The sequence below is a fragment of the Gossypium arboreum genome, chromosome 6 (assembly GCF_025698485.1).
Source record: "Gossypium arboreum isolate Shixiya-1 chromosome 6, ASM2569848v2, whole genome shotgun sequence".
Classification (NCBI taxonomy): Eukaryota; Viridiplantae; Streptophyta; class Magnoliopsida; order Malvales; family Malvaceae; genus Gossypium; species Gossypium arboreum.
The window spans coordinates 9,277,644-9,290,597 of NC_069075.1; the positions used below are offsets into that span (position 1 = coordinate 9,277,644).

Consider the following 12,954-nt stretch of genomic DNA (forward strand, 5'->3'; position numbering starts at 1 on the left):
AAAAACATCAAGCTATCATCAATGGCAACTCAAAAATTCATAAAAAAATTCAAAAATTAGGGTACGAGTAAGCTAGAACACGAAGCAACGATCACAAAAACATAAAAAATCATCAAAAACCGAGCTTGAAACATACCTCAATTAAATAAAACAAGGGCAGAACCCTATAACATGATTTTGGCTTTTATTTTATTTATTATTAACTTTAATTACCTATTTACCTTTTTACCCTTTAAAAACATTAATAATTACACCAAATGCCACTTCACTAACGTCCAGTATCTCATAAATGGGCTATTTGCCACATAAGGACCTTTACTTTTAAGTTCTATAGCTATTTGACACTTTTAGCTTATAGAACCCAACTTTTATACTTTACGCGATTTAGTCTTTTTTACCGAATTAACCACTTAAACGATAAAATTTCTTTACGAAAAATTCACATAACTCTAATATCAAGCTATAAATATTAAAAAAATAATAAAATAAAATTTTCAATGTCGGATTGTGGTTTTGAAACCACTGTTCCGATTAACCCTAAAAACGGGCTATTATAATCCGTTTATGGATTTATTCATTTGTGATGTTCATGGTGTGACATACCTTAATCCTGAGTGGATGATGAAATATGTATACATGACTCGTATACTTTGATGTAAATAAAAGATTGAGTTCAAATAAATAAGGAACCGAAAACTAGTGCGTTGGATGTACGACTTCTGCAATATGTAGCATCATTAACAATAGTGGAATTCATAACCAAAGACATGGGTAAATGATATCCTCTCATTGGAATTACATGATAGATGAAATGTAAACGTAGCCACGGGTCATTTGTCTTTATGATGAATGACTTAAATATTACTTGACAATAATTGACTTTTCTTGAAGGAAGAGTTAATGATTACCATGAGATAAAATATGATAAAATTGGGAGAATAAATCTATCTTAAAGAGATTAGGGATATCCTATAAATGAAACACATTTATGACTAGGTCATTGAACAAGCACTAATCAAGTAACTTTTGTAATGATATGTTATTAGAGAGAGCTCAGTCACGATACTATAGTAGAATGACTTTGTGACTAAATGAGTTTATAATTAATAGGCCAAAAGTTGAAACTTAGTTATAAATCATTTGAGCTCTAATTATATATGTCTAATTGGTCTCTCTGTTAATTCGTTGAAATCAGAAACAAATTGTATGTTGAATCAAATGAATAGAAATGTATAGAAATGATAAAGTTAGAGAAATGTGTTACACTAAAAAATGAATGTGATTTCTCACTAAGTATGGAAATAACACGAGAACTAATTTAAGTTTTTTGAATTATTATTTAATTACTTGAAGTATGAAGATAGAATTAAATTAATTGACTATTGTGAATCCGTTGAATGTAGAAATTAAATATATTCTTTTATAGATTCTTTTACCGTAAAGTTGTAATAATCTTAACGAAATTAAAATTGAGTTGAGAAAATTATTTAATTGAAAAATTGATTTATTTAAATTAATTTAATAAATAATATTTATTTTGAGAAATAAAAATATGTATTGGGTTGTATTAAATTATAAAATACCGGGTTAAAAGTTCAGAAATTACACATAATTGGATCCGATACAGGAGAAGCCCCAAACCCCCTCATAACAAGTATGAGGGGTGACAACCCTAGTAAATATCTAGGGTTAGCCTCTCCTGTCTCTCCTAATTCAATGAAGAGATTATTTTTCTATTAAATAAATATAATTTGTATTCTACTAATTCAACTAGGGTTTCACTACCTCTCCTTATAAATAGATGATTCTAGTAAGGCTAAAAGTATAAGTTTTACACAACTTTAAGATATTGTTATTTTGCTGGAAAATAAGTTAGAATTTATTTCTAAGTATAAGTTTTATTTTCCGAGAATAACAATTCTACCAGTTTGAATAAAAGAGATCACTTTCCTATAGAAAGTAAGAAAATATTTTTAAATTTGTATTGGATTTGAAATTGGTTGAGCCCATATTCAGGGTAGTTCATGGTACGAGAATAATGGAGAAGGTCGTTAAGTTAAAAGCTAAGAATGTCTAGAATTTGTCTCATTCAAAGAACATATACTATTTCGGGAAAATTATTACTATAAATATCACAAACCGGTACAATTTTTAAAATTTTTATTTTTCCTCTATGCAAGAAAATCATTTTCGAGACGGGCAACGAATATAACACCTCGTAGCTCGGATCTGATGATCGAGTCAGATATGGAGTGTTACAATACCAAAATATAGGTGGAAGTAAATAAAAACTTAAAAGAGAATAACAATGTTATACGCCTTGAAATTTTTGATTAGTCCCAACATATCAACATCTGATATATTATTTTTTTATCCTACATTATTACAAGCATTGTTACATCATAAATTGAAACAACATTCCTCTTAGAATTAGATAACTAAACGTTTTCAAAGTTCCAATCATTCAAAAAAGAAAAAAGCTAAAAAAGAGTTACAAGTATCAGTATCGAATACACACTTCAACTTGTCTTTTAATATGACAAACACAATTTTTAGCTAGCAAGACTGGTATGAACTTTCCTAGTTCAGCAAACATGATAGCATGCGTGTAAGACATTTCCTACTAACTGTTTTTAGGACAATCTAACTAATTTCAATGCTAATAAAAATTCCAAATGACTAGTTGAAGTATCCACCCGACATGTCGGTAAGAAATCAACTGTTCAATCTCTTTATTTTAATAATAATTGCCACCTAACAAAAGTGGACCGATTTATTGTTTTATTTATTCAATCTGTCTTTTCTTTGAAAAAAATACATTCAACATCTTTTAGATTTTAAGTCTACGGTTAACCTAAACGAATTTGCTTTCAACAGACTTTGCTTAATCTCACGGGTCGACAATATATCTCCCCTTTACATTTTCACGGGGCTGACGTTGAATGACTTTGATAAATTATAATAATATGGTGGAGTTGAGTTTATTAAAACTGTTGAGATAAGATTTGATGTTGCATTAGGAGTGACACTCGGTAATAGTCACTATCATTCATTCTTGTGATACTGAAACAAAATTTATGATTTTGCAATTTAATAAATTAAATTTTTGGGTTATTAACTATGATAATATTTTGAAAAATTTATTTTAGAAACCAATGATTTGTTAGATTGAATAATTACAACCTTTTAATTATAGAAAATCGTTTAGGATTGTATTGTGGATTACTTAAATGACTAAATCTCCATTAGTTCACATTTGGTTGGACTTATATTATTTTTACTATTTTATAGCAGTTGTTTTTAAGGAGTTGTTTTGTATTCAATCGCTAGTATGTTAATATACTTGTCAACGTATATATACAAGATTTGTATAGGTTTTATATGAGAGCTTATTGAGAGCACTTTGTTTGTTAATTAAGGAGCTTATTGTGTAAGTGCAACTGAAGTTTAAACCTTTAGTGTTTACAATCTAAATTCTTAGGGGAAAAATTTAGAGGTGAGTATTTTAGTCTTTAAGTACAAATGCGAGATTTCTATATTGGAGTGATAGAGTGTGATTCACTTATCTTATTGTGAATTAAATATAATGAAATTGCTCATTGAGATAGACTTCATAGATGTAGAGAAATCAAACTGGATAAACAAATCTTAATTTTTTTGATATTTTGTTTACACAAATTTTGTAATGCTAAATCATAATAACCATTGCAATTAGACACTTCCATTCAACTTATTAACAATTTTAAAACCCAATAGAAATGAACTCAATTTGAGATATAAAATGTGGTTCAAATTTTAGTTTTAAACTTAGACTTATTGAAGATAAGAGTTAAACTACTCAAACTAGCTCGATTAATCTTTATTAAGCAGGTTGACTTGATAAAAATTAAGCTTGCTTGACTTCAAACTTTGATCAACCCTAATATACCAACATCCTATATATATTTAATTTGAATAATTAAACAACCTAATTGAAATTTTATCCTTTTAATATGTATTTTTATTCTTTAATGATATTGAAAATTTTGATTTAAATTCAAATTTGAATTATTCGACTTAATAAAAACCGATTATTTTAGCTATAAAAATATATAATATTGAGAGTTAAAATTTCATATTAAAAGTTGGTTCTCCAATAAAATAAAGTGTTCACTTTGTTAATTTGGCATGTAGCTATCAATCTAGTTAATTTCAAGTATAAATAAAGACTACCGTATATGATATGATTAATTTGTGTTAAAAATATCATTCAATAAATAGTGACATGTATGATTTAGAATTAATTAATAATAATAATAAAAATTTATACGATATTAAAATGAAAAAATAGATTAAATTGTTTATTATGGTGTCGTCACCAATCTTGAGTTAGTGTTGAGTTAATTTTGACACTAATTTAATCAAATACATTATTAATATTAGAAACTCTATCACATGCGTATGCGTGTAGAAACCAATTATTTACATATATGTGCATAATAAAATTAAAATATTTAAATAAATTAAAATAAAGTTATAGTTGAGTGATAAATTTAAAATTTTTCAAATTAAATTCAAATCCCATTATATATATATTTTATTATTCTTTTTTCTAATTAAAAGACTAAGATACCATCAATCGCTTGACTTCAAACTTTAATAAAATCTAACATTCAAATATCTTAATAACTCAACTAATTTAATTATATTTTTAATATATTTAAATAATATTGAAAACCTCGATTTAACGTCAAACATTGAAAAATGGTATAACATATAGAGAGTTGAAATTGACATGAAAAGGGCAATGGTTAATTTGGTTCTCAAGAAGATAGCGTGCTCACTTGGTTAATTTGGCTTTGAACTAACAATCTAATTAATTTTATGTACATGTACATGAATAGGGTATGATTACTTTTCAAAAAACGAGTTTATCATCTAACTTATTTGAAAAAAAAAATAAAAGGAATTATAAGAAAATTTGTTGCTCTAGAAAGAGCAAAAGGAAAAAAGAAAAATCCTTGTGAAGCAAGCATTGAAGACATAATTCAGTATTAATAGGTTAGTGGGTGCAACAACTCCGTTGTAGGTTTGAACTAAGTGAAAAAATCACCATTTTAGCCCAATCAAAACCTAATCTGACAACCTCTAAACAACAACTCTTATCTTTCCTATAAAACCCCTTTTCTCTAGCTCTATCTCATATCACTTCTCAGACCAATAAGCAAAGCTTTTTGCTATCTAAGCTTTGATTAAATGGGGATTTTCAACAAGTTTTCCTTCATTTTCCTTGTCCTTTTCCTTGCATTGTCTGCAAATGCTGAAGTTCAACGACATCGATTTGTTGTATGTTCTTTTACTTCTTTCTTTTGATATATATATCTTTCTGATAAATTGGTTGTCATTAGACATTTAAATAAAAAAACTTGATGTTGGTTGGTGAATGAAACAGATTCAAGCAACAAAAGTGAAGAGGCTGTGCAAGACTCACAACACCATCACTGTTAATGGCATGTTTCCTGGACCTACCTTGGAGATCAAGAATGGCGACACCCTTGAAGTTCAAGTTGTCAACAAAGCCCGATATAATGTCACCATCCACTGGTAATTTAATAACTGCAAATTCGTTCATGCATGCATGCCATGCACGCATGTCATCAGCTTTCATTCATTTCTAGTTGTCATTTGCACGTTTGAATTACCCTAGCCACTTTGATATACGGGCATGGTGTGCGGCAAATGAGAACCGGATGGGCAGATGGACCGGAATTCGTGACTCAGTGTCCGATTAGACCAGGAGGAAGTTACACTTACAGGTTTACAGTTCAAGGCCAAGAAGGAACATTGTGGTGGCATGCTCACAGTTCATGGCTTAGAGCCACTGTTTATGGAGCTCTCATCATCCGTCCCAGAGAAGGCAAATCCTACCCTTTCCCTAAACCGAAACGCGAAACACCGATTCTTCTCGGTAAGGAATCCTTTTCGGTTACGAGTACAAATGATTATGATTATGATTATCAAAATGAAATGTTATGTTGATTAATATGATTATGATTAGGTGAATGGTGGGATACAAATCCCATTGATGTGGTAAGGGAAGCAACAAGAACAGGGGCAGCTCCAAATGTCTCTGATGCATATACCATCAATGCTCAACCTGGTGATCTCTACAAATGCTCCTCCAAAGGTAATTTGCTCCGAACCAACTGAATTCGTACCGCATATTTGGGTGACAAAGCCGATGTTATTAACTAATGTTTTCTTTTTTGCAGAGACCACAATAGCTCCCATCGACTCCGGGGAGACGAATCTCCTCAGAGTGATCAATGCCGCCTTGAACCAGCCGCTTTTCTTCAAAGTAGCCAACCATAAGCTCACTGTTGTTGGAGCTGATGCTTCCTATACCAAACCCTTCACCACTTCCGTCCTCATGTTAGGCCCCGGCCAAACCACTGATGTTCTTATCCGAGGTGATCAGCCACCATCTCGATATTACATGGTAGCTCGAGCCTACCAAAGCGCACAAAACGCACCATTTGACAACACGACCACCACCGCTATTCTCGAATACAAGTCTGCCTCTTGCGCTGCCAAAAAATACAATGCACCCACTCCAATCATGCCTTCTTTACCAGCCTACAATGACACCAACACTGTCACGGCCTTCAGCCAAAGCATTAGAAGTCGAGAAAAAGCCGAAGTCCCAACCGATATAGATGAAAGCCTGTTCTTCACAATCGGCCTCGGACTCAACAACTGCCCACCTAATTTCCGAAAACGTCGTTGCCAAGGACCCAACGGTACACGTTTCACAGCGAGCATGAACAATGTCTCATTCGTGCTCCCACGGAACTTCTCTCTGTTACAATCTCATCAGCAAGGAATTCCAGGTGTTTTCACCACAGATTTCCCAGCAAACCCTCCATTGAAATTTGACTACACCGGAAACGTGAGCCGATCGCTCTTTCAACCTGTTCCGGGAACCAAGTTGTACAAATTGAAGTATGGTTCAAGGGTACAAATTGTGCTCCAAGACACAAGCATAGTGACACCTGAGAATCATCCAATTCATCTTCATGGATACGATTTCTATATCATTGCACAAGGTTTCGGGAACTTCGATCCTAAAAAGGATACTTCTAAATTCAACCTTGTTGATCCACCTATGAGGAACACTGTTGGAGTGCCTGTGAATGGATGGGCAGTCATTAGATTCGTCGCTGATAATCCAGGTAAACACTCTTCTTCATCATTTCAATTACTACTACTTTTTCGTTTATGAAATAACCATTCATTTTGATTTTTGTTAATAGGAGTGTGGATCATGCACTGTCACCTGGATGTTCATATCAATTGGGGTTTGGCAATGGCTTTCCTTGTCGAAAATGGAGTTGGTGAATTGCAGACCATCCAACCGCCGCCGCCAGATTTGCCCATATGTTAAGAGGTTTCATCAGTTATCACGCCGTAATCAATGAAATTCATAAGCCTAATACAAGGGTGATTCCATTACCATTTTTTTGTTATTAGTATTTTTCTTAATAATTTTCATAGTATTGTAGCATACCAATTCTTCCCTGAATTTGGGAAACTAGTTTAATCCTCTATTTTATTGGATAGTGTTGTTGGATTCTTTTCATCACAGAGAAATTTCTAATGATAAATTTTCAATCTTTCTATTTTTATTTTTCTTATTAAAAAAAAAATTGTACCATTGTTTGTTTAATTCTTTTGATAGTGTTTGTTGTTAGAACAAAGAAAAAAAATTGGAAGATTAGTGAGTTGATGTGGGTCTGCATAAATCTAAAAAAAATTATGTCGGGGTCCATATAATTTTTTTAATTGAAGGAGCAAAGCTAAAATACTTTGTATTAAAATAGTTTAAATTAAAAAAAAATAATTCTCTTTTGAGGGTCTAAAATGAGTTTCCAATTTGACTAAAGCTGGATTAAAGTAGTCATGGTACCATTTAATAAAGGGTCAAGCAAGAGCTTGCTCGAACTTTGTCCCTGTCCGGACTAAAAATTTTAGTGTCCGATAATATTTGAACATCTATACAAACATTGAATAAATCATCTAAAAAGTTCTCTCTGGTCAAATTTATAGTGATTGAGATTTTGGATATATGTTTGAATCATTTGGTACATCAAAATTTATTCACTACCTTCTCACATATACTTACATCAAATTAATTTAAAAATGTGTCTCACTCGGTTTAAATTAAGGTTGTCTCGGTTAACATAGTTTATTTGCCTTCACAACTGCCATATGTTCTAGCAATCCTAACAGTAACAGATAGTTTCCGGTCGCCTCATTGAATCTGAATCTTCTTGTTTTGCCTGAATTTTGTTGTTTGCTAAGTCTATATTCTAAATTAGCATTGAAACATTACGATTTTCTCTTACCAAAAGACATTTTACAAATACAAATTTGAATGCATTATATATATACATCTGCTATGCACGTGGCATATATTATTAAATCATGATATGATAAAAAAATTTGGGGAAAAATCATATTTTGATAAATTAATTGAATATTTTTTGTAAAAATATAATTAAATCATTTTCATCACATTACATTAAATTTAAATTCAAAATATAAATAAGTATTTTCAGAAAACACAGTCATCGCACTGCTTGCAAGAAGTCAATGTTGTCAACAAGTATAGTGTTAGTCCCCGTTGCGCATCTTGTATGTAACTTCAGATGCAACTTATTTTATAAGTAAAACATTATGTAACTTTCCATATTTGTTAAAAATTATTGGATTATTTTTTAAGGATTTTAAGCAACAATTTATTAGATTGGATCACATTAAATATCACTCGAGCAAAATTTCTTTTTAAAAGCTTTTGGCATGATGAAATTTCCTTGAATAAAAAGATTATACTTTTAAAAGAAATCTACTCTTAAAATCTCTTTACATATTTAAAAATTATCATGAAAATTCAATACAAAACTTCAAAACGACATCGCCACGCTAATATATAGTGTCACGGCCTTACATACAAAGTTGGAGGATGCTTTACGTAATCATTACAATTAGTTAGAAGTCGAACTGTAAGTTGACATAGGATAAAGTGTAGATTTTGTTGCTACTTTAAGTTGCTTATTTGCTCAAAATGTAAATTGCAATGTACGTGCTAGACTGCAATGGCTATTACAACTTGGCACTGTAAAAAACTTTGCAAACAAAACAGAAATAACACAGAGGTTTGTTTACGCAATTCGGATTCCCTACGTCTTTGGAGCCTAACTCAGTAAGTAATTTCACTATCTTTAATACACAATACAATAAGTGATTCACACTCTATCACTCCTCAAGTATAGAGATCTCAGTTTTGTACCTAAAGACTGGAGCACTCACCTCCAAATCTTCCCCTCTGAGAACTTGGTTAGTAAACACTTAACAATGCTTACAATTCAGTTTGCACTCCCTCATAAAAATAGTTTCTTAATAAACATATTTGAATGCAGTCAATAAGCTCTCATACAAAATATATACAAGCCTCGAAATATATATCATTTTGGCTTGCTAACATAGAAACTAAGTTAATACAAAGTAACTCCCTAAAAATAGATATTACATTAATAATAATCAAAACAAAACTAGTCGAAGATATGCTCTTAAAATTCAACAGCACTATCTCAATTAATTCTCCATATTCCAATGACTTAATTGATTCACACAAATTCAATCCAATCTTTAAATGCCAAGGATTTGTTTCCATAGATGGAACAAAATATCTTCAATGAAACGTCACATAACTAGGTCCAAAGATTTTCTTCATTAAATTATCAAATCAAATAAGACAAATTTTTAACTACCTCAGTGGCAGTCTGTAGTTGGCACTACCACAGACAACAATCTCCCCTTTTGGCAATTTAATGAAAAAAATCAAACAATATAGGAAGCTAACTACCATAGACAACAATAGCTCCCCCTCAACACAAACCTCATTCTACTTAGCTATTTTTAATGCATAATATAGTAATTTTAACTATGAATGTTATGCCTAGGATACATACAGTCAGAATACTAAATTATAAGTAAGCAGTAGATAAGGTAAAGTGCAATAAAGTAAACATACATCATATCATAATATTATCATGGTTCTAGATCATTTCAACAATGCCACAATATCCATAGTAACAAAATTAGCAAATAAGTATCATCATCTCACTTATATAGGCTGGTGCAAAGAAGTTCAAAAGAAAACAAAATCATCACTACAAGGTCTGACACATCTTCAAAATTATCAACATCTTCTTCTCGAAATGTAAGCAGCTTCATCAATCAGCAAAAGACATATACTTCCCATATAACATGATAGTAGCAATCATTCAGAACCAACAACGTCCATATATTTACTTCCACTCCTCATTGTCTGTTCTCTACTTCCCTTTTTTGTTCAACAAACTTGCCAATCATAATGCTAAAGATTTGTATTTTCTTGACTGGACCAAGGCAAAACAAAAGTCGAAGAATGTGATGATTAAAACAATACAATCAGGTAGGAGTAAGTCAATCCATATAATTACGAGTACAAGACTATTGGATTGAGAAAATAATTGTGTAAGGATTACTTGCTTTGCAGATCCTTCCTTAGTTTACCCCTCTATCCCTAATCTACTGAATGATCTTGATCTTAGCCCTCGTTCTTGCTATCACTCTATTATAAGATTCAATAGATGATGTTAGATGATCAATCATCCTTCTATTGAATCCTTTATCATTACTTGAAGGGCTAGTGGAAGTGCGCATTTTTGCCTCCCTTGCAGTAGTTGTTGTTTCATGGTCTGCTTGTTTCGTTTGATCAATATCCTTTCCAACTGCCTATTCTGTTGGCTCTGCACTAATATGCTAACCCTCCAACCACTTAAGAGAGAACTTGAGCTCAGGAATTGTCCTTTCACATCTTTTAGCGATTTCACAATCTTTAGATTTTGCAATGTTAGAACTTGGAAAATCAAAGATGGAAACGGTAAGATGTTTCTAGTTTATACCTTCTTACCATGACTTACCACATAAAAAAACACCAACCAAACCACATCAAACTCGATCATTAATATTATTTTTTTGATAAGTACAACAACCTTTGGAATCACTGAATCCATCTGTGTGTTTAGGACTCAATTCCTTGCAATGAAAAACAGGACCACATACATAGTGGACAATGGAAAAGCTCAAATGCTTTTTTTTTTAGGCCAAGATCAGTAGATGTTGGTAATGGCAGCAATAGTGCATTCAAGGATTTATTCAATTCAATGAAGTTTTTGTTGAAACATTTATGCACCCTCCGAATCAACTCACGGTTGAATTCATACCAATGGCATCTTACATATACCTTTTGGAACAATTTCCTTCTTGAATCAGTGATTGAGGACAACAAATTGGCATAGAATTCCAACACCAGCTCCCTCACATATGGCTTGAAAAATGCCACAGTACCCATTAAACCACTATTTGTTAAGAAGGTGTCAATTCCTTATTCAACAAACCTAGCATCCTTGATGTTTTGCTCCTTAATAAGGCCCTTTTTCCTCAAGGCCTTGTATATGTTTAGGCAATTAAGTGTCAAGAATACTTGATTCTTCTTGGCCAAAAGCACTTCATCCTCTACTTTTTCCTTTTCCACTGCATCAACAAGTATTGTTGGTATACCACTCTTTCTCAACTTCTTATTTCTTTGGATGGAAAACTTTGTTATCATAGGTTTCTTAGACATGGCTTTATTGATATGCTTTCTTTTAGAGGAACATTTTCCTTAGAAATGTTGTATGACTCATTAAAAGAGTTAGAATCCTCCTCACTCAAACTCTCATATTCATTCTCTTTTTTTCTGGGATGGTTGAGGGGTAACAAGAGCCTTTCATTTCTCCTTCCTCTTTAGCTTAACCATAGAGTCCAACTCTTGATTAGCCATATATATGGTCCTTTTCTTTAAAGGGGTAGAGGAAGTTGCCATTGATTTTCTCACTTTTGTGACCACTACATCATCAAGAATTTCTTTTAGAATAGAAATAAGAGGTACATTCTCATCATTATGAGCCCTAGGATCCATAATGTCAGTTAAAAACTCAGAGTTATTATTAAGACTAATAGAGATATCAACATAATAATTTAACACAATATTCACAAGAGTTTCATCAAGAACAAGATCAACATCACCTTGTGAAATCATCGCACCAATTAATGTATCAATCTTCCCCTTTAGTATTAGTTGATGCTCTAGAATAGGTGGATTAGTTAGCAACTCATTGATCTTTGCTATGGAATTCTAAGTAAAGGTATCTCCCCCTTTGTCCTTCTACTTTGATTTCTTCCCCTGAGTCTCTAAAGGGTTAATAGTAATGGGTACTACCGTTTCCATTAAGCCTTCTTCTACACAAGTTTCTGGTTCAAGGTCTTTTCTGAACCTTTTTGTGTTCTTATTAAGAAGTAATGTTTGTTCTTGCCATTGTGAGTGATAGAAGACAAACAAAGATGAATGTTAAAGAGAGAATAATAGCTTTAGAAATAGTAGCTTAAGGAAGAAATTGAATTGGTTAGGGTCACTGTACAGCCTCTTTAAATACTTTTTGGAAAAATAAATCAAACCAATTTCCAATCCTCCATTTAATGTGTTTGCACGACCGTCGCCACTATTAGAAACCTTTTTTTCCCTTCTATAATTTGGAGAGAAAAGCTTGAATCAACAAAAAGATACTTTCACAATAATTTTTTGAATTTGAAAATATCGTTCACCAAAATGGCATCAAGCTTCTGTATTTGGATGCCTTCTAAAAGTGCCTGAGTCATTTATGTTGGATCTAGTGCCTTATGAGTAGTATATTCATTTGTAAAATTGTATTTTTTTTGAACACATTGGTTGATAAAGAAATTCATGGTTTACATAAATATACTTTGTATAATTGTCTTCATGTGGTTTTTGCTTACGAAGGAAAATAAAAGCAAATATTGACTCACTGG

General features: G+C 31.9%; 1 protein-coding gene across 1 annotated transcript; it reads left to right on the forward strand.

The window, feature by feature from the left end:
* Window positions 1-5,072: 5,072 nt before the first annotated feature.
* Window positions 5,073-7,629, forward strand: LOC108485774 (laccase-5-like). The gene is made up of 6 exons (XM_017789619.2): window positions 5,073-5,325; window positions 5,432-5,582; window positions 5,702-5,947; window positions 6,038-6,166; window positions 6,252-7,211; window positions 7,293-7,629. The coding sequence occupies exons 1-6, from the start codon at window positions 5,236-5,238 to the stop codon at window positions 7,421-7,423; spliced, it is 1,707 nt and encodes a 568-aa protein (XP_017645108.1). The 5' UTR covers window positions 5,073-5,235; the 3' UTR covers window positions 7,424-7,629.
* The last annotated feature ends 5,325 nt before the right edge of the window (window positions 7,630-12,954 follow it).